Source organism: Apteryx rowi, unplaced genomic scaffold (genome assembly GCF_003343035.1).
Source record: "Apteryx rowi isolate R43461 unplaced genomic scaffold, aptRow1 scaffold_878, whole genome shotgun sequence".
Lineage (NCBI taxonomy): Eukaryota > Metazoa > Chordata > Aves > Apterygiformes > Apterygidae > Apteryx > Apteryx rowi.
In genome coordinates, this window is record NW_020451180.1 from 69,779 (window position 1) to 93,588 (window position 23,810).

The window sequence follows — 23,810 nt, forward strand, 5'->3', positions numbered from 1 at the left end:
GAAAGCATACATTAACTAAATAACAAGGTACCATCAAGGTACAATCTATCTTTCAAAATCAATTTTTTACACTGAATTTTTTATACCATTCTGACTTTACAAGGAAAACAAAGTACCAACTAACAGCACCAACTACCTTTTTAGAATTGCTTCTTCTAAGACATGAGAACATCTTCAAAATGAATACAATATATAATTATGAAACAGGTTGTCCTTTGTAATGAAAACACTGTAGTAAAATTGCTGGTACAAGTTTTACAAGATCCACACGGAGAACTATATGTTAAAATCTGTCTGAAAACACATCCATGGAACACCAAGCTTAACAGAAATGGGGCTGGAGGGACAAAAGAGAAATAGGTTTTATCCCATCAGGTCTCCAACTGTGAAGGGGTGACTAGAATAGCAAATGTACGTGCACATGTGTTATGGGTTGAGAAGGTGACACAAGTACACAAGAAGGTGCCAAGAGTACTCCTAAATCCGTGCAAAGACACCTGCAGTTTCTTCCTCTGGAAGCACTGCAGGACCTTATGCATTGTTTGAAGGGTTGCAGACATTGTATACAGATGTCTGACATACCTAGAAAGAAGCACAGGAAAGCGTGAAAAGGACTGGTAGCCGTAATTTTACAAAGTCGATAGGCATTCCCACATTCCCACTGAAAATGTAAAGTAAATTGCTCCATTTACAAATCATCTTTCTTGAGGTGTTTTTCCAAAATGAAGAAATGCCTGTTGAATTTTTTTAATGATAGCAACAACAATTTCTTAATCATTGCTGAATTAAGCCTTAACTTCTTTTAACTACTTCTAGCTTCTTAACTTCTAATAGCTATCTCAAAATTGAAATATCATTTTGTCTTCTAATTACCATTAGATGGCAAGAAAATTCTGCTTCTACATCTTGCCATCATTAGCAATGTTTTTTGTGAGACTGAAACTATACATATATTGGCATCTGTGATAAACTTTGCAGGTGATTTGGAAATTCTTGCTAGAACACAAAGTTAGAAATAAAGATGATTTACATATAACTATCTCACAATGGATGTTAAGCAACAACAAAATAAACTTGAATATGGTTCTTATTGTAACAAGGCTTTTCACTTCTTGAAAACAGCTGTAGCTTGTCGTGAAAAATGCAAGAGGAGACCCCATACACAGAAACAGGACATTGTAGGTAGCAGGCTCCCTACTCAGACTCCCTGGAAATGAATGTCTATATAAAGCTGTGTATAAAAGCGGGAAATTATACTGCAAGCTTTCCATTTATAAATTTATCTATCCAGTTTTCTCTCCATACATTCTGCTAGAGGACTGGAAAAGAACTGCAGTGTATTTGCTCTTATATTTGGCAGTGTTACAAGTACTTACAACAGCGGTAAACATTGCATAGAGATATGCAGCGCTAGATTAATTTATGGTCACCATTCCAACATTCAATGTTCATATTTGGTATATTTTACACATTAATCGATTGCTTTTGAAGGTTTTTCTTAAACAGTATTTGAGGTGAAATGCATATCTGTTTCTTCCTATATTTGCCACAAATGTTATTTACTATTTAAGAAGCACAATGACCTACTTGATTCTTTTTTGTTTCTTAAATCTTGCTTTATAATGCATACAGGCTTGTAGAAATTGGATATGAGGACAAAGTAATATACAAATTAAGAGCGAGAGAATTAGGTTTTTTAATTTTTGAAGTGCTGATAGTGATCTATTTCTGAAACACAAATAATTGATAACTTAATAAAAGTGAAAATTGTCCCCAAAACTATAAAGGATTCAAAGGGATGCAAAATCAATATGATCCCATTTCACTAAGAAACAGAATGCTTTGCTTCTGGAGTTCTAATTTTAAAAGGAAGGTTAATTAACTACTAGACACAAAAAAGTAATCCAAGCTGTTGGTGCTACAATTACAGCAATTACACAACTAGTACATATTACAACATACGGTTATACCACTGCATAAAGGCATACTGGCATCCCGTGAAACTAAGACATTAAATCAAATATTTAGCACAGCTTTGTTGCCTCTCCCATTCTGTTATTTGTTCCCAAATCAGATAATAAGCATCAAAGAGAAGCTAGAAACAACAGGATACCCCTTGCTGGGTACTGCCTCAGAGGCAGCACAACAGGATGTAGCAAACAGAAGCGATATCCTCAACCCAACAGAATGGTGCTCTCAATGTCATTAACACTCATAACCTGTGCAAGCTCACAGCCAGTTCCTCTGGCTCCAGCGTCTCCTTCTCCCTTTCCCAAAACCCCAACAACCTGGAAACAACGAATAGACAAACACTGTTTCATTCTCTGTAAGAAAAGAACATAGGACACGAAGCCAGGCAAACAGCAGTCCTGGCTCTGCAGCCTGTCCATTAACCCAGAAGACATTCAAAGGCCTCATTTATTCTCCACTGATCCTATACACCGAGTTTTCAGATGACAAGATTACAGAAACTCACCCTACTTGGTTTTAAAAAGAACAAAAAGGCAAATGACTGAAATGATCAATTTCCTTAAAATTCACTGCCCCCTGGATTTCCACTCCTGCACTCTCATAAGTGATAGAATTTCAGAGGACTTCAAAAAGTGTTAAACCGCAAGAACAAATTTGACCCACTGTTCTTATTTCTCTGTCTTCTGTCATCTCTATAATACTAAGTATTACCCAATGCTATTATTAACAAAACTAACAATGCAGAAAGAAATAGAAGTAAAAACAGGACAGCAGCAAAGAAAGTATGAGATCAACAAATAGCAGAAAAACAAACAGAAGATCAGTAGGGAAATATTTGTATATACATAGGTATCTGAGTTTTTCTGGCACCTTTGCTGCATTTTTTTTCTCTCTGCTATTCTTTCTAGAAAGCTAGAGCTGATGTGAAGTTTGGCATCAACTGATACCAAGTACCAGAGAACAACAGGAAAAAAGAGGTAAAGCACAGCTGCAAGGAAAATGGAACAACAGGAGGAGCAAATGGGTAGTAACCACAAGGAACAGACTAAAACTTGGGATTTTTTGTTATTAAAGCAACAGTGGAGCAAAAACATTGAATGAAAAAAAGCAGCAGATGGCACCCACCCAGAAGAAGACAGCACTGGAAGGGAAGGAGATGGAAAAGGAGAAAATATATAGTGAGCTAAACCATTTAGTTTGTGAGGGCAGAGGAGAGCAGGGAAGAAGCAACAACAAAATTTAAAACAAGTGAAATCTCACTGTAGCTTAAGTGTTTGCTATAATTTTACATCTAAGGAAAGAATTAAATGATAAATCAGTAGTCAATAAGCAATGAAATAAAATGAAGATAAACTGATCATACTTTTCATAGCACACTGATCTAGAGTTAACACAATGCTCACCCTCCTGCTCGGGGTCAGAGAGGCTGCAGGAGCCCAGGCCAAAAATTAGCCACATTCACCAATAGTGGAATGATGGAAAACGGAAATTCTGTGTCACCAAGCAGGGGAAGGATTTGAGGTGCACAACACCTCATAATCCAGTTTGTCTTTCCTGCAGACCAGATAGTTAGTAGAGTGACTGTCAGTGGAAGAAAAAAGAAGTGCAAACACAGTAGACAGTGAAGCAGGAATCCATCTATCTCCTAACTCTGAAAAACCAAGGTGTGAGGAGAGAGAAGCAACATGTATCTGCATGGACAACATTAACCATACTGAAAGGTTTATTCTCTGCTACCACACTGATATGCTACTAATGTCCTCCAGCTATAGGAATCCCCTCAGGGCAAGCACTGCATCAGAGATCCACATGGGACCCCCTTCACCTGTCTCACGCAGCTGAGATACTTGAGGACAGGCTGAGAAGAGTTTCCCTGTCACAAAGCACTCCAGGGATTTCAGGGTGCTAAAGGATTTTGAATCACACACAAAGCCTAGGTAGAGCTAACACAACCAAAACTAGCTTTTATTAAAATAGAGTGCACTAGTTTGGCATTGAGATGATCCAGAAATGACAGCTCTTTCTCCCTAGTTTGAACCAATCATTCCGGTGTGCCTCAAAGAGAGACGACACAACCTCACCCAAAATGTTTTTGTGTGTAAACTGTACAAATCAGATTCTTGAGAATATACCTAGAAAAGTCCTCATATCAGAGTCGCTGAAATGCTTGAATTTTCTTTGCCTTCTCCCTCACATACCAAACTATATATCAAAACTGCAAGCAGCCATGGAGTAAAGACTGCATCTCTGCATCAGCATTCACTGCCCTTTTTTTCCCTCACAGTCAGTTTGACTGTTTTACACTGACACAGCTAAACAGTAATGTTTCAAATGCTAAAGGGAAGGGAAATGTTATGCTTCAGAAAGTAAAAATTTATTAACTAAGAGATTTGTGTGCATTCAATTCAAAGCTGAATGTGCTTAACAAATGATCATTGCCACAAATACTTGGCACAAAGGAAAATGGTTTTTTACTTACTTATTTACTATATTCTACCAAAATGATGTAGGAAGTTCACTTTCTGACTCACTTGGGCAATCATCCTGGCAAAGCTTTCATACACGATATCCATTGTATGGAGTTGATATAAAAAAGTATATTAAATCAGTTTTTGCCTGCTGGTCAAGCACACACCCCTTAAAAAAGTGCAAAAGTCAGATTGCTGACTGTGTCTGGTGAAGACCAAACTTCCTGTAAAAACGATGCACTTTGTTTCCTGAAAGGAAGTAAAGCATAAGCTGCTCAAACAATTCATATGAAAACTCTGATATCTGAGCCACACAGTTACAAATTTTGGCTGCTACAAAATTACAGTGTCACATCAGTGATCAACAGTGACAAACACAAAAAATTCAGAGAAACAAATGCATTAATGCAAAGGGGAAAATACTAAGCTATCTGAAGGAATAGGTAAATTGTCCTAACAGGATGAAATTATCTACACAACTCTTTTCTTCCTCCCCACAAATGAGCTGAAATTCTGATTCTCCTCTCTGTTCATGAAATAAGATATAAATCTATATGAAATTATTATGCTCACACTATTTCAATCAGTCCAGTAGCACTTGCAAGTCCTTATCCGGCAGAATTTACTGAATAGCAGCAGAATACTGTCTCTTGTCTCTAACATACAGAAATGGACTATTATTTCAGCATGTTTAAAAGCATTCAAAATTACATATGGATTCATTTCATTCTAAATTAGGAATACTTCTTTTAACTCATAAAGCTACATAGTTTGGCCCATGAAGCTTATTTAGTTCACCTTTTGTTTAAAAATAATTCTAAGTAACATTTAAATTCGGATGATGTTTGTCCTTTGAATTAGTTTTGAGTGCTTACTGCAACAAAGACCTTTTTCTGAAAGCCTTCTGTTCTGTATTTTGTTTAGATTTATACATTTCCCCTTATCTGAGGGGAAAAGAGATTCTTCTGTACACTAACCACAATTATTTTATTAAAATGGAGTGCAGATATAGCAATGAAATCTTTGTTTTATCAGCATTATTCACAATACTGAAAAGTGTCAGTTTTTCCACTTTACTCTTGCTTATGGAGCCTAACTTCCACTCCACTCTTGCTTATAAGGTTTTGCAACTAAGCTGAAAGATTTCACAGGGAAGAAACAACATTTTAAGTGACAGCATTAAAGTTTACAGTTACGCTCACCTTTTGTCCTTTACGAATTTAGGAACTCTATAAAGTCACAGCTGAAGCAGCAGTCCCCACTTACCCAAGAGGTTTAAAAGTGCAGAGACAACCCATGTCTCAGAGCAAAGACGGCGACTACATCACATGCAAACCACCTTCCTTCACCAGTTATAAATGCCGTTAGCCCAACAAAAGCATTCATGTCATCACCAGTAACAGCAGCACGACCAGGCGACTGATCAGCGAGCCAACATGCTGCCACCATCCCTTTGTGCCGTGCAGCTGCTTAGTCCTTAGGGAACATCTCAGCCTCCCTTCTCGCATTTCTTGGCCCCAAACAGAAAAGCTCTTAGGAAACCACCTAACTGCCAAAAGGACAGAACTCAAAAAAAGAACTGAACCGTTTTTGATACTTCCTTATCCACTTTACTAAAGCTTCATGCCATCTGCCATTTTATTTGCACTGCTGCCATAGTTTGCCATTTGGAATTAATTTCAACATCCTTATTTTATACTGTTCCTTCAGCATAACCAGTTTCACTTTATTGTGCCATACTATTTTCTTAGGCTGGTGGAATTAACAACTCACAACGGAAACACCTCCATACCACCTGTCATGCTGTCATGCTATGAAGGTTCAATAGCAACGACTGAGACAGTAATATAATAATAATAAAAAAGATGTTTATTTCCTCACACAAGTTCTTGGATTAGTAACATCCATTAAAACAATGCGATTACTAATTTAGAAAGGATAACACAAAACCATCAGTTACTAATTTAGAAAGGATAACCCGAAACCGTCGATTACTGCGTTATTAATTGGAAGGACTGCTTATCCCTACTTGAAAGCTTTCTTGTTCGCTCTCCTAGTGAGAGGACTCTCAACCTCGAGGAGTTACCTTAACCCAGCGTCCCAGGAAAAGGGGAGGGGGGGGGGGGGATACTCACGGTCCAGCCGGAGAGGATGGTCAGGTCATGTTCCCGTCCCTGCTCAAACTCTCCTAGCTCCCAAGCCTCTTTTTATACGGCTGGGGCTCTGGGCAAACACTGCTTTTGCTGACTTTTTGCGAGTTTCACAATCACAGGACTGTCTGTTTGTCTGCTTGGGAGGACCCTGCTAGCGAGGCAAGACCACAACACCTCCGTATTGCTTCTTCCCTCCCTGGGGGTCCATGCAGATTCCAGGTGGCAGACTTCTTCAGTCTTGTTAATCATTCCATTCCGCAGCCTTGCGTGTATCAGTCCTTGCGCATATCGGTTGGTAGACGACTTTAGTCCACTTTAGTCCTATTAAGTCCTCTGTTCAACAGCTTTGCGCACATCAGCTCTGGTGCTATCAGTTCTTCTGCATATCAATTGACAAACTTCAGTCCTGTTAACTCTTCACTCGCCCGTCACACCTTATATTTAATTTGTGCTATGTTAATTCAGACAAAATTCCTGGTTTCTGCACAGTGCAGTACTGCCAACCCAAATTACTCAAAAGCATGAACAATTTTATTTTTAAATTTTTTTTTTTGTATTGGCATTCTCAATTTTGAGTCTTTAATCTTTTGTCAGTAGCTACAAAGACTAAGACCAAGTTATTTTGTTGTTTCTTTTATGAAAATTTGAATCTCACATGACTTCAGAAGCTTTCGTAATGCGTTGCAATGTTTAAGTTTTTCTAACTGAATGCACAGTAGCTTTTCATAATTTTTAATTTACTATTAATTCCCCTATAGTCAAATCAGTCATTCTAATAGGAAGGTTCACTGCTACTTACAAAACAGATTAAATGTTGTTGGTAACAACATATTGAACAGGTAATATACTGAACAAGCTTTTATACTGAAGCACTTTAAAAGAATTTCCAGTCACCCTCTAAGCACAACCTTCCTGTCATTGCTTACAATTATGTAATCGCAATAGAGAAAGACATGGAGAAACAGGGAAAAGAATTGTCAAATCAAAAAAAAAAAAAAAAAAAAGGAGGTGGGGGGAGCTAAAGAAAATTATGTAAACAGAACATAAAAATGGGCTGGAGACAGTAACTGTAATAGGGATGGGTCAGTCATTTCTATCTCATTTTCCTTTACAAAATTAAATATGGGAAAGAGGATACTGAGCAGGTTTAGCTTGAGTTTGTCTTTGTTACATGCTTTAAAAATACAAACATTGATACACAGTATTTAGGTAGAGAAGTATTTCATAAGAAAATCATAGTTACAAAGGGAATAGCTAGGAAATGCTAAATTGTTAAATGAGCTGGTATACATTATTAAATTGCATATAGGAAAACTACACATGCATTACCGAGACTTACCTCAATATTCTGCCTTACCACGTGGGTATTTGTTATATGACTTCTACAAAAAACTCAATTTGATCATTCAAGCAAAAAATTCCAGGTAGGCTGATCCCACATCCCCAAATCTTCTCACCATGACTTACAAGTTTCCATCATTTTGAAATTCAAGCAAAAGGAGTATTGTCCATTAATTTCCTGTATTTCTTGTACAGATCTACAAGATGTTCATTCATCTCTGGTTTCTGGTTTAGCGCTGCTTTCATGCCAAATTTGGTCAGTGTATTCTCCCATTGTTTTTCATCGTTTTTCTCCTGAAGTACGAATTTTATTTTAACTTGCAACTTATAGAATGCAATTAAAATAGCTGTTTGTCCTAATGAAGAAGAGACACAGGAAAAGGCACATGCCCTCCAAGCGGCTCAGTGGTCTCCCTGCTGAAGGAGCACACTCTATTTTGTAACAACCCAGGCTTGGAGGCAACCTTGCCCCTGCTCAGCTGTGGAATGGACAAATGACGTGTGTTGTCTTTCGGGGGCAAAAACTTGCCGTGAAGGTCAACTTTGACTCAGAGGCCACATATTTGAAAGGCTTGCCTAACAGTCTGCTCTACTTGACTTGTGTCAAAAGCAAACTTTATAACATTTTATGCAAACATTATACAACCTTGAGTCTAATAAATCAATAAAACTCCCTTAAACTTGAGCAACCTCTGCATCAGGAAATAGTCTCTTACTTGAAATTTCTACTGTAATTAATATTAGCATTACTAAATCTTACAATTTTCTTTTTAAAAGTGTCATAATATTTATAGCTTCAGATTAAAAGTAAAAATATTATAATCAAGGTACTGCATAGAATTTGAGGAGTGTAGGTTTTAATATAAAGTTTGGTCTCTAATTTTCATGTATTCAGACAGAAAACTTAGAATTTGAAAACCATTTTGTTAGAATGATGTTAGTTTATATTTCATCAGCACAAATTTCCTGAACAGTTTCCATACAAAAATATATGTTTTACATGCTAGAAGAATACATTTCATTTAAGAGTAGTTAGTGGTGGCAAGTATTTCTAAGCATCGTTCTCTTCAACCAAGGCTCATTTCTGGAGGCCTAACTCATCAATACAATGAGTTAACAAGATTGATATTAGAAATAGCCTGAGTGACCACAGCTATTTGACATTTGAATGTTTTTTAAAAGGAATCCTTTGGGTTTGAGTCATGAAGAAATTAAATAAAAAAAACAACAACACACAAATAGGTCACAGGCCCCATGTTTTCCCTGAAAGTATTTTTGTAAAGGGCAAGGAAAGGTATTTGTGGCTCCTTTCACACTGCAGATAATACCAGAATGCAGAATAAATAACTAGTTTTCTGACCCTTCTTTCCTCTGGATAGCTATTTAAAGAAGAAAAATGTCTAACCACAATTACTTAGATAAGACTTCTGATGCAGCCTTAAGCCCCTCAAATCTTTCCTTTTTTTAATCAGTAAGCACAAAATTCAAAAGAAGCGATTTTGGCTCTCTGAATTTTCAAGAATTAATGTAATTATTTTCACTGAATCACAGACTGGTTGAGGTTGGAAGGGACCTCTGGAGATCATCTAGCCCAACCCCCCTGCTCAAGCAGGGTCACCTAGAGCACGTTGCACAGGATCGCCTCCAGGCGTGTTTTGAATATCTCCAGAGAAGGAGACTCCACAGTCTCTCTGGGAACCTGTTCCAGTGCTCAGTCACCTTCACAGTGAAAAAGTTTTTCCTCATGTTCAGATGGAACTTCCTGTTTCAGTTTGTGCCCGTTGCCATCTGTCCTATCACTGGGCACCACTGAAAAGAGTCTGGTCCCATCCTCTTGACACCCTCCCTTCAGATACTTGTACACGTTGATAAGATCTCCTCTCAGCCTCCCCTTCTCCAGGCTAAACAGGCCCAGCTCTCTCAGCCTTTCCTCATAAGAGAGATGCTCCAGTCCCCTAATCATCTTTGTAGCCCTTCGCTGGACTTGCTCCAGTAGTGCCACATCCCTCTTGTACTGGGGAGCCCAGAACTGGACGCAGTACTCCAGAGGTGGCCTCACCAGGGCTGAGGAGAGGGGGAGGATCACCTCCCTCGACCTGCTGGCAACACTCTTCCTGATGCACCCCAGGATACCATTGGCCTTCTTGGCCACAAGGGCACATTGCTGCCTCATGCTTAACTTGGTGTCCACCAGCACTCCCAGGTCCTTCTCTGCAGAGCTGCTTTCCAGCAGGTCAACCCCCAACCTGTACTGGTGCATGGGGTTATTCCTGCCTAGGTGCAGGACCCTGCACTTGCCTTTGTTGAACTTCAGGAGGTTCCTCTCCGCCCACCTCTCCAGCCTGTCCAGGTCTCTCTGAATGGCAGCACAGCCCTCCGGTGTATCCGCCACTCCTCCCAGTTTTGTATCATCAGCAAACTGGCTGAGGGTGCACTCTGTCCCTTCATCCAGGTCACTGATGAAGAAGTTGAACAAGACTGGACCCAGTACTGACCCCTGGGGCACACCAATAGCTACAGGCCTCCAACTAGACTCTGCACCGCTGATCACAACCCTCTGAGCTCTGCCATTCAGCCAGTTCTCAATCCACCTCATTGTCTACTCCTCTGTCCCACACTTCCTGAGCTTGCCTATGAGGATGTTCTGGGAGACAGTGTCAAAAGCCTTGCTGAAGTCAAGGTAGACAACATCCACTGCTCTCCCTTCATCTATGCAGCCAGTCATCCCATCACAGAAGACTATCAGATTAAACATGATTTCCCCTTGGTGAAGTCATGCTGACTACTCCTGATCACCTTCTTTTCCTCCACATGCTTGGAGATGGCCTCCAGGATGAGCTGCTCCATCACCTTTCCAGGGATGCAGGTGAGGCTGACTGGCCTGTAGTTCCCTGGGTCCTCCTTCTTGCGCTTTCTGAAGACTGGAGTGATGTTGGCTTTCCTTCAGGCCTCAGGCACCTCTCCTGTTCTCCACGTCCTTTAAAGATGATTGAGAGTGGCCTAGCAATGATGTCTGCCAGCTCCCTCAGCACTCATGAGTGCCTCCCATCAGGGCCACTTTGACATGCAAACAGTATGTATTATCTCTTTAGCTATACAAAACTTACTCCAAGTTTTCCATATACAGGACAGCACAAATAAAAGAGAAATTAAAGAGAGAAAGACTAACAGAATTTTTGCCATGATTTAAGTTCAAGACATTTTTTGCCAGAAAACAGGTTCCTAAAAGTAAGACTTGCATGATGATACTTTCATACAGTTTGTAATTTGGTGTTTTCTTTGCTAAAAATGGCCAACTGAATACCGTTATTACTACAAATAGCAGACTGAAACCACACTGACTCATTGGCTTTGTAGTATAATATTTTACATAGAAGACAGTCAGAGTTTTATTCCTCTTCCTCTTTAAGGAACCACTACAAAAATATTGTATAGCTTTCCCTATGCGCAAAACTAATCAAGAAAAGAATATAAATATTCTTTCCCATCTAGGCATACCAGCACATTAATTCTGAGACAGTACCAATACAACAAAGGAAAATATTCTGAAATTAAGATACAATTTACTTCAGGCTCAAACACAACAAGCACAGTAATCTTTACATTACTTGAAGAATTTCACCTTTGTCTGGTACTGATGATTACTGTCATCCAAACTTCCCCTGCCTCAGACCATAAATTTAGATGATGTTCTGAGAGTCAGAAGAATGGTAAAACAGTAAATGAAAGGCTCCAGGTAATTCTGACTACTGGTGATATGTAGAATACATGCAACTATCTTATGGTCATCTGGTGCAGTTTAAAGTTCTCACTGAAGTTTAACTACTGTTCTGTATATGTAACAACAAAAGCAAGAAGTTTCTTTCCTCACACAGAGTCAGCCATACAGTTTGCAAATTCCTCCCATCTGACAGCCACTGCAATCCATCATTAACATCACTTCAGAACATTCTTCTAGGGTCGAAGGGGAGACATTCCATAGAAAATAAAACATACTAATCCCACAGCAACTCTCTTTATAAGTAAGGGACTACTAACAGCACATCAATGGCACTCAAAGGCATTCAAGAGGCGTGGGCACAAACTGCAACACAGGAAATAACACCTGAATATAAGAAAACTCTTCTTGACTGTGAGGGTGGTTGAATATTGAAACAGGTTGCCCAAGAGGTTGTGGAGTCTCCAGCCTCCAAGACAGTCAAACCTGACTGGACATGGTCCTGGGCAGCCTGCTGTAGCTGACCCTGCTTGAGCAGGGGGTTGGACCAGATGACCTCCAGAGGTGCCATACAACCCCAACTATTGTGTGACTCTGTGATCCCATTCATTCCACAGACTTATGTTAATGCTGAAGACTCAGTCTTAAATGTTAAAGATTGTAATTGTAAGGGTCTGGCTATCTGAGAAAAAGCCCCTCTGCCCAGGACAAGGTTAAATGAAAATGCTACAGTTGTGAAACAATGAAGTGTGAAATTCTCTGGATGTAAGATCTTCTCAGCTGAGAGACTTTAATTCTAGAAATTCTTATGAGAAATCAAAATGGGGAAAAGATGGGTACACTTTCAGGAGCAAAAATGGCCTATCTTTCTACAAAAGCCTTCCAAAGAAATACTAGGAACAGCACATCTTCATTGTCCAGTAAAAAGCGGGGGGGGGGGGGAGACTCAAAATAACTCCAGCTGAATTACCAAGACTCAGGTGAACAGTAGTGAACATAAGATCCAGTCGCATATGTGCATGCGCCAGATTCAAACTTCACTTACTTATTTGGAATGCTGAAAATCATTGTTCTCTTGGTGTCCTGATAGTAGTGACTTATGATTTCTCTCTTGTATTTACTAGCTTATTGCAAGAGAACCATTATTCATTCTCCTCAGTTATAGCTGATGCATCTTCAGCAGGATTAGGTTCAAGAGGCTTTCACAGGCCCTACTAGGAATCTAATTGCACAACACAGTGGCCTGTTTTCAAATTGACTAAATTCAAAAACATTACTAAAGGGTTTAATTCTCACAACCACATTCATGAGACGCTTTATCTTGGGTGGCATGAATACTTTGTGTAGCACATGCTGTACAACTTACTATCTAGCTTTCTTCCAGTTTAAATAATCAAAGGCTGAAAACTATTATAATAAATCACATTTCACCTCCTATGTTGTGCTAAAAGAACTAGCTGATTCACAGTCTTTTCAAGTAATGTTTTCAAAACTACATGCTTTGTCAGGATTCTTGCAACTGGTTATGAAAAGGTTAAAAAAACATCAGGACAATCAGTATGTACGGGAGCAGTTTTGCAATGACTTTGAGAACCGGAATAGTAAGAGAACTCCCACATTAATGGGAGAAACAGAAGATACTTGTCTGCTGGAGAAAGGATTAGAAAATCTCCCTGGGGGAGGAGCTTTTTGGGAGGTCCTTCACATCTCCATTATTACTTCTACTGGCTAAATTCCTCAAAGACTGATCTTCTTTAAAGACAGATCTAAATACCAAATATTCCATTCCTGTATTTCAATGTTTAAGTATTGAAATGACTAAATTTTATTCATTCATAGGTCCACACTTTTTGTCACAGGCAGATGGAGTGGGTATACTTGGAACATTATGCAATCACTGCTTTAAGTAAAATAATACACCTTTTAGACTCGGCAAGATATTTTGAATAATTTCCATTAATCAATTCTTCAAGATTTCTATGCCCACACAGTGAGTTACACTGAAAGAAGACTGTATGTGTTATACCTTCTAACTTTGAAAGGAACCATTTAAGTTATCTCTAGTACTTGCATTATTTTTTAAATAGAATAAAAACATTCATCTGAATTCACAATATCTGTAAGATTAATGTGCACTGTATGGTATCCAGAAAAAGATATTTTGAATTAAGACCAAACAAAAAGACAGTTTAACATCTTCTTGTTATTAGCAAAAAAAAGTCCCAAACCCAAATGGCATCATTTAAACTATGGAAAAAAAAAACAACTCACTGCTTAGCCAAGAAGAAAAGGGAATCTGCAGACAACATTTTGATTAAATAGCCATATAAAGTAAAAATATTAACATGAAAATATATAAAACAAAAGATAAAAAGCATCTAATTTTATATTTCACTACAACAAAAAGCAATAAATAAGAATGTACTAAATAAAATAGGGTATACAACAACAAACATAATTGTTTAATCCCCGCAGAGTCAAACGAAGCATCCCCTTCTCTGAAGAACACTCTTACCAGGAGGGTGTTTCATGGAGGAGAAAAAGGAAATTGAAGCTAGGAAATGATGGATAGCAATGACCTTTCCATTCGTAAAATGTGGGTATATTTTAGGTATTTAATCTTGAGAATTGGATTATTATTAATCAATTATTCATGACAATTTGAATCTATGGTAGATGTTTTTTGTTTTCTTAAATATCACAAAGCTAAGGTCCTGCTTGAGAACCAGAAAGGAGATTAAATCCTCACAAGCAAATAGTGTTCAAGACACTGGCATTTTCTTCCGCCTCCTAAACATTCCTTCCCCTACATAACAACACACACTAATGATAACTCTCTCTAAACCTTCAGCCTAAATATTCTGAAATCCACCTTCACAGCCATTTCACCTTAAAAAAAAAGCTTTCCCAAAGAACAAAACAGGACTTTGTGGCAATGTGGAACAGCAAAAACTCCTTTGACTTTGCAGGAATGAAGCATAGCCACAGCTTACCCTGCTGTATGTTTAAACGTTCAGTCTTTCTCACTTGCCAAAGGTGAGTGACAACAGAAGCAGAATGTCTCCATTACAGGCCACCAGATCACACAGTGAAAATAAGCAGAAGGTGCTTGCAGGTATTTAAAATACACTACTGAAGAAGGAAAAACAAGTGAAGCTATTCTAAGGCTAAGCTCTTTTTAAAACCAGAACCTCTACCAACTGAAATAAAATGCAAAGGATGTGTGCGTATCTATGAGGGGAAAGGGATAGGTCTCATTACTGCCTTGAAATATACCTGAGGTAAAAAAACTAAGATTATCACAGCTTTAGAGAAAAGAGGATGTCTCTTACTCAGGTGCTAAAATTCAAGAATCTGGATAGCTATGGTAGATTTCTGAAGAGTAAAGCCTAACTAGCGCATCTGAAAAACAAACAGTTGGCAGTTCTTCATGTTCTCAAATATTCTTGCTATTAAAAATGTACACCTTATTTCTAGTCTTATGTTAGCTTCGGTTTCCAGACATTAGCTGTAAGTTCTCCCTTTGTTCACTACAGTTAAGAATTATCAAATTTCTGTTCCTCATGGTATCATGCTTCTTAGGGACTAAGCAAGCCACTCTCTAACCTCCTCCTTGTTAACACTAAACAGACTGAACCACATGAGTTTTTTCACAATAAGGCATGTTTTCAAATACTCAGTGATTCCTGAGATATTTGTGATTCATCCCTAACTGTTCTCCAGCGGAACACAGTATTCCAGTAACAGTTACGCAAATGCATTAACAGTTAATACAGAAAGGTAATACAACCATTTTCCTCTTATTTAGCTCTCCCCTGTTTATATGTCCAAAGATTACAGTAACCTTTTCAGGCACAGTGTTGCTCTGAAAATTAATATTCACCTCCTCATCTACCATGACTCAAGCTCTTTTCAGAACCAATTAATTGCTTGGCAAGAGCTTCCCGTAAGATTAGCCATTTCCCTGGGATATTACGAAAGTCTTCATTCTGGGAAGAAGGATACTCCAAAGGAGGTTGGAAGGGGGAGAATCTGGGGGAAATCTCCTCATCTAGAGACTAAAAAAAGCAGCTTGAGAAAAGGACTGCACGGTAAAGGTGAACTGAAAACATCCTACTGTGGAAAATGGCTGCAGCGTTTTAGTTTATTGATGTTGCCTGGTAAACTGAGTTTACAAGTGCAAATGAGAAATCATACACAATGAAGTCATTACAGAGCCTCTAACACTGGACTTCGTTGTTGGTGTGCCAATAAAACTGACTGATTAATTTACTTCCATATAACAGCAGGGTAAAACAGCTGCAAACAAGGAAAACCTAGGAAATTAACAGCTGGAAACATTTATAAAGTGAAAGCTAAGGCTAGCACAAATGGACTATGCATCAACTATGGGGGTGGAAAGCAATCTGTACGGGAAAAAAAGAAATTGAATCATTAGGATAGTGGTAAATAGATGTCAATACTTAAGAAAATTAAAGTGTGCCCTGTCTAAAGCAATTTAAAGAAACAGTTTTAAAATAAACCTGAATAGTCAAAATGCTGTTTACTTCTAATCTCAGACTTCTTTTAATATGCAGTATTCTGCGAACTTTGGTCTAGTGGGGTGATAGATTTGGTTGAATCACTGTCATTCTGAGCTACAGTACTTGTTATTTAAGATGAAATACCTAAACAGTCTTTGATATAAACAAGGTTCTCTTTGTTCTACTTGTTCTGTTATTCAAACTTTTACATATTGCAGGAGTTATTTGTAATTGAGCCAAACACTATTCCTCAGTTTTAAAAAGACTTTACTCATGGCCACACCTGACAAAAATACAAGCTGCTTTAATTTTACCATTTTCATTTCTTCTTTCTGGAAGATTTTATTTGGCAATAGGAATATTAAAGGTAAAAAAGAAACAATGAAATAGAAACAAAGAGATGACTGCATCACAGCAACTACTCAAGCATATATCATAATAAAGCCACTATCCCAGCTTTCACCTAAGCCTGCTTTCAACAGAGCGAAGGGTAAAACTGCTACCAACTCCCACAGCAGCACATTTATTCAGTGCAGCACTACAACCTACCTCCGATTTTATCATATCTTTACCCTTTTTCCTGTCACTTTGTTAATTCAAAGATAGATAACCTTCCCATCACAGAGACATATAACTGCATATAACTGTCATGCTACTTTACACCACCCTTACTGCTAGAAACTTGCAAAATCTGCTGCAATTTCTACCATACATTGAAAAAAATTTACCTTTTCTTCTCCCACTTCCCCAGCTCAGCTGCTAGAGTATGTCCTTGCAGTGAACAGGTTAGAGGAACCACAGCACCACCCTATTATATTTTGTCATTTCCACCATAGTTCAGACACTCTGCAAAACTGCTACTAAATAATTCTGCTTTCCCAGAGGTCTAGGAATGAGGAAGCCTCTAGGAAGAGTGAATGAGAAAGAGGCCACTCCAAAAGTAGCAGATGACATGCCCACCTTGCCGTTTCTCAAAAAAAAAGCACAGACAGCTTGTTTGGTTTGCCAGGGACAAATAGGAGTAAGTAAACTCTCAAACTGTTCAGGACAATTCTCCCCTTTTATAGGACATTAAGAATTATTTTTAAATTATCAGATGCTTTGCTAAATTTAAATTCTCCTGTACAGGTTCTAGACTAACTATACAATGAATTAAGGATATAAGAAAGTATTTACTGGGATTCATTATTTAGAAAAAAAGAATTAACTAAGATTTGAAAGATCTATTCAAATGCTCACACAAAGTTCAGGGGACACAATCATACAGATAAGACACACAAAAAAAAAGCAAAAAGAAACCCCCATAACTCCAAAGAGAATAACCAACTATGACAACAGTAGGCTCAGAAATATGAATTTAGCCTGCTGTGTATGGTATAGTAGATATGCAGTGTAAAGAAAAACTGAACCTGGAGTGCATGGTCAGACAAGGATCTCAGAGGGAAAGCTGAAGCACCATTTAGCATTTAGTCCATTTGCTTTCTGAATACACCCTATAATTAACGAACAGTTTCTCATGCTGCCCCTCCCTTGAGCATCTAACATCCAAATATTTACAGAATGTTAAAGTAGCATTAGCTCTGGCGGTTAACAGAAGTATTTTAGCCTTAGGAGACTGCAATTGTGGACAATCTTTTGGGCACCACATGTTCTTCAATTCAGTAGAAAAATGGGAATAACCTTACATACTTTTTTTACGTTTTAAAAGATCCAAAACATAAACCAGGATTGTTGACTTGTAAAAACTAATTTTAAAAAACATAATTCCACAGCACTTTAGGTTAAAACTGTGTCTTACAACATTCTTCTAATTTTGTATGTGAAAGGACTATATTTTGTTACATAGGCTTTCCAGCACTTATGCTACTTTATAACTCAAAACTCTTTATCAACTTTCACCTCACTGTTCTCAACATACTTTACTCTGCTACTTAAAAGCATAACCTGAGAAATCTAAGATGATGATATCTAGCACAGCAGCACAGTGCAGTTCATCAGCCTTCTGCTTTCCCATTATGAACAATAAGGAAAGAATATAACCTTAGGGCTTTAAAAGGTAAATGCTATAGAGTTCTTGAACACGCTGCAGCAGGAAGACACTCATATCACACCTTTGTTTCAACTCTTTGCTGATACATGCTGATAGTAGGAGTCATTCCAGGAAAGAAACTCTGTAGGCATGCATTATAGTTGCAACACAATGCATTTGACATGCATTTAACTGAATCAACTGGCAGTATCCTGGTACACTACTAAAGCAAGCCTAAATAGCAACAATCTGTTCTGGAAATACTTACTTCTGATGAGGTCACCATCAGTGTGATTTCCCCAGACAGCCTGCTCCTGTATCTCTGGTTGTATATTTTGGTTATTGGAAGGCTGTGTTATATCTTTATCTCCTACAGCAGTATTCTCTTGGTTGGATCTTTCTAAGTCAAAAGAAATTTTAAAATATTAGTTTCTGACATATTTTTCCTTAATGTGAGCAAAACTCATCTTTTAAAGTTAAAAACTAGAGAACATAAAATATAATTTGCATTAACATCTTATAAACTTTCCTTAGAAATAATTCCTAATAAAGTCAATTTTAAATTTGTTTTGTCTCCTGATCAAAATAATTTCTCTTTAAGAAAGTCTTTTAGTGATTATATGTTTAGACATGCCCACAACTTTTATAATGACAAGTTACTGATGAGTTTATGTTTACTTTCCACGTCATTTTCATATAAAAACTTGAATCTGTTGAGACACAAAAAACATTATTTTCTGCCCATGTAGGTGTGTCTGGCATATAAAAGCCACAGAAATTTCACAAGTCTCGTCTCTTGTATTTACAATTCAACTTATGACTAAAGACTTCAAATCTGATTAGTATAAAAACTTTATTATGACACAATTTCCTATTTTTTCATTAAGTCTTTTAAAAGCCATTCTTGAATAAAAGTCAACTTGTAGCCTACGATGAAAGGAAAAATGATTTCCTCCCTCCAGGTATATACAAGATGCATGGAAGTTTACACAGTAAAGTTGTTTGAGGAATTCTTAAGCTGATTTACAAGATAGCAGATCCTGTTGTTTTGATGGTTTCTCCAGTTAACATAGCAGACCTGTATTTTCTCAAACCAAGATGATAAGCGACAGCTTTCACTCTTGCTATTGTTATTGTTTTAATGGGGAAATTCACACACACACAAATCTTTCTGTTCCTGATTGCTACAAGATTTTCCCACTAGCATTCAAGAAAACATTTCCAAATCTGGAATTACTTTGCTCACTATTTGCTGTCAATGATTATCAATTATATCTCACATTTGAGGCATCTGTAAAATACCAAATATTTTTAGACTGAAGTATTTTTTGAATGTATGTATAAAATTTTATATTTACAGTTAAGCTACAGTAAATGAACAATTGTTGAAAAGTCTGTTAGCTCTATTTACTTGTTTCAAACTAGAACATGTTTTTAAGCCACTTATCACAATGTAATAATATCATATTCACAGCTAAAGCAATGATTCCAGTCTTGAAACACAGAGAAATCACTTACTGCTACTGCGGCACACTAAGGTTAGTTTCTTTATGTAACTAACAGCAGTTTGATTTTAAATCCTAACTTTCTGCCTTTGTTATCCACCCTATTAAACTGAGCCATTGAACATCACTCAAAATAATGCATGCTATATCGTATGTATAGTAGCATGTGCCTTCAAGCACTGCTGTTCTTCTATTAATTTCCACCTCTGAAATGTCTGGCCAAGCTACCTACACGGTACTTATCTCTCAGCTCTCCCTCACATCCCCATTTCTTCAACAAATTGGTCAGCACTTCCTCAAGCCCATCCTGAGATGAACTGTTTCACTGGGATTGACATTAAGTTCCTGAAGTAATCAGGAAGACATACGCTGACTTCAATGAGTTTTGCATCTTGCCCCATACGATTTAATCTCACCTATATTCTCATCCTAGCCAAAAACCCCCAAATTTTCCAAACCCTATGGCAGATGTCAATCACAAATTATTTCTACCAGATATCTATCAGATACAAATACAGCTATAATATAGTGTGATGATTTTGTCTGTGCAGTCAGGAATTAGTTGCAAATGTGTTTTAAAGTGCCCTGAAATAGACTGAATGAAAATAAGTAGCATCCTGGAGACAGCAAGTATAAAAGAACTCCAAGCACTGCACAGTCTTCTTCTCATATAGAAAGGCTAAGCCTAAATGAACTATTTTAAAAGATTTAAAAGATTCTACTCTTCAATTACTTTGCTACAATAACAACACTAAGATTACAATGATATCAACCCTGCACTGGTAGTACAATACTGGAGAGCCACTCTACCCAACTGTCTTGTACAGGATATAACTTTGCAGAGCCCTACTATTTGATGTAGCAAATAATGAACAACTGTAAAGAAAGATTAATATTAAAACTATTGGCCACTCAGTGTTCTAAGATTACATTTTTACCTAATAAATTGGAAGATGTGCAGAATGCAATCAAATATCATTATTTATAGCTACTTAGTTTTCATTCCTCTACTTCTTTTCTGTCCGGTATCTTTTTTTGCTTAATAAGTTGTATGTGTATTTTCTGACGTTTACTTCTATTATTCCAGCTGGATATGGTAAATGATCTGTCAAAACCATATAAACAATATCAATGACTGACAACAAAAAGGGAAGGTACACTACTGAAAAGAAAAACAATATGGCTATTGAATACCAAACAATCTTGATAGGAAATTTACTACAATTAACATTAATTGAATATCTGGTCTTTGATCTATTGAATTCATCTGAAGACTTCCCCATCAATGTCCAGAACAAAAGCCTACACCACTGACATTAACAGCTTATTTGATATCTCACTAGAAAGACTAAATTAATGGCAGATTCTATAATATGGGGCTTTATAAAGAGTAGGCCTTATGTTATATCTATTTATGATTTTTTCATATATACACAGTATTAAAAAAAAACAACGCACCAGAACAGAGAACATAAACAAAAGATGGTATCCTGATTGTTTGTTATTGTTTCATGAATGTGCACCAAGTCTCAGTTTCAGAACAAAGAAAACTCTTCCTTTATTCCCTTAAAATAAGCAACTGATGATGAGATCATAGCATCTCAATTTTTTTTTTATTCTAGAAGTGCAACTACAACATACCAACCAATCAGACGTGAAAACAAACAGCCTTAAGAATGCTTCTGAGTTACAAAGTCTGTGTTTTGTTGATACCATTATTTCTGTTAGGTGCATAGAAATAGTTATAAGAGTAGTTTATGAAAAACAATACATTTAAAAATTACAAGACCAGTAAGAATCCACACAAAGTAAAGACCTTATTTTTCTCTGATGTGCTATGCTTGTTGCAGAGTAATTTTAATAAAGCCTACAGCTGACACAAGTAGTAATGGCAAGATCTGGACATAAAACAGGTATGTCCTTTTTCCAGTGCATTTCTAAAGAAATTTATAACAATTCTCTGCTTTAATCAAGCTTAACCTTAAGAAATTTTATGGAATATTTTCCTGGTATGCTAGCTTCTGCTTCCTTTAGTACACCCTTTCGCTCTCATGTGATTAACCTCCAAAACTGACAGCCAACAAGTAAAAGGCATGCTCTTCCTAGCAGTTTAAGTAATGGGAAGAAAAGAATCATTATCTTCTGAGTCTGGCTGCTAAATACTCAAGCAGGAATGTTTGATGCTACATAAACAAACATATTTTATCCAGTGCTGCTTCCTTCCAAAAATCTAACATCTTTGCAATTAATAAAATACGTTGAGGTAGAAATCCAATCTCTCTTCAGAACCATTGTAAGCTACTCTAGGTCATGTCATAAAAGCAACATAGTCCTCTTATCTTGGTGCTTGGTACTACTCATGCGTACCACATTTCAGTCTCCAGATCAGCAACCTAATTGGCTATATACCGCTTCAAAAATAAATGGCAATCCCACAGTGTTTTATCCTGGAGGTCAGCATGGGCACAAATTCTATTTGTGTAGAGATTAATGCAAGTTTAAGATTTAAACAAGGAAGAGAGACAACATGCAAGCAAAGAACAGAACTGAGATGGTTAACAACCTGAATCATATCTATATTACAGTCAACTGTGAAGCTGTTTAGTAAAAAAACCAAAATTTTTAATCACTTCTCAAATTGACTGTTTCATGAAATAAGTGAACTAATTGAACTACTAATCTTTGGTTATTTGGGATTGTTATTTTAAGGCATATAAAAATCTCTTTTATAGTACATTCTTCATTCTACCATAATCTTTTTATATTTATTTTTAAAACTACACAGCAATACACATATTTCATGGGACCAATATTTTTCTTCACAGTTGAGACAACTGTAACATTGATTCTTTACTCCTGTTTTGGTTTGTAGCATGTGCCTCTGATTACATACATTTCTTTTCCTCATGACAAATACATTTTACAAGACTCCACCAACAGAATACTGGCAGCAGTCTGGCTCACCAGAAATATAACTATTGTAATAGCCTTATCAAAAGAAAACTTTGATAAACAGCTTGAATTGTCAAAGAAGACTTATGTATAGTTGGACAAGAATGGTATACAATGCAGTCTCTAAAGATCCCTTCCATTCCTATCTTCTATGCTTTTATAAAGTACTGGTACACAGGTCAAACTAAAATCTCTTAAATTTCTTAAAATCCTAAAAATTCCTTAGAGGTTCCCAGTGAAGTATTCCACTTTTCAAAGTTATATTTATTTCACCTTTGTCTATGATAATGCAGAGCATATTGAGTGGACTTCCCATTAATATGCAAAACTCTGATAGAAAATGCAAAAAAGACAGGTAATGAATGTACATTGAGAAGACACACCTCAAAGAATTCAAGCCTTTTCTTTTTCACATGCTTGTCCCTTTGTACATTCACAGTTTAGCTGTCCCCCCCCCCATGTCTCTTGAGTTTACTCAGAAATGAGTCTTAGAGTGTTCAAACATGGCTACTGTAAGACCAATCTAACATGGCATCATACCTTAATGCATCAGTAATTATGTAATATTCAATCCCTGAACATGCAGAAAAGGGAAGCAAAAGCCCATATAAGCAGGTTAGACATCCTCAGACCATCATGAACAGCTGATTCTATTCATTAAATGGCATATGAGACTATATTGATTCAGCCTTCTCTTCCAAGAAAGTGAATTTTAAGTATGGCAACATGAGAAACTGGACTTGAGAAAAGGTTCAGCATTTGTATATTGACACAGGGAAATTACATAATCTACAATGAATTAAAAAAAATGCTGCTGCAACAACAAATTGAAAGTAAAGCAAAGGCAATTGCTGGGCACCTTGAAGTGCATCATTCTCCTCCAGGAGACAGAGACAAGCACAAAGAACTGGCACGATGGAGGGCCCAAAAGCCACTGGCCACAAAAAATGCAGCAACTGGAACAGTTCAGCAGTTGCACTGTCTAAGGGCAGAGGAATGACAGTAGCATGGCAAAGCAACAGTACTTAGGCACCTGAATTTGGCAGAGCTGCTGGGGCCTAAATGTGAATCCTCCAACTTCCTCAGTGGCTATCTCTGAAGAGGCAGGCGCAGATTTCAACATACGTGGTGCTAAGCCACAAGCTATCAC

General features: G+C 37.4%; 1 protein-coding gene across 15 annotated transcripts in view; it reads right to left on the reverse strand.

Annotated features, from left to right (window-relative positions):
- MDFIC (MyoD family inhibitor domain containing) overlaps positions 1–23,810 on the reverse strand; it is a 54,022-nt gene that overhangs the window by 21,914 nt on the left and 8,298 nt on the right. For 13 of the 15 annotated variants that reach the window (XM_026090760.1, XM_026090754.1, XM_026090757.1 and 10 more), the window contains one exon: positions 18,472–18,603. The exons of 1 other annotated variant lie outside the window; for it this stretch is intronic. In XM_026090760.1, coding sequence (XP_025946545.1) covers positions 18,472–18,603 — 132 coding nt within the window. The remainder of the gene's footprint in view (positions 1–18,471; positions 18,604–23,810) is intronic. One more of the 15 variants, XM_026090769.1, reaches the window with a different exon arrangement.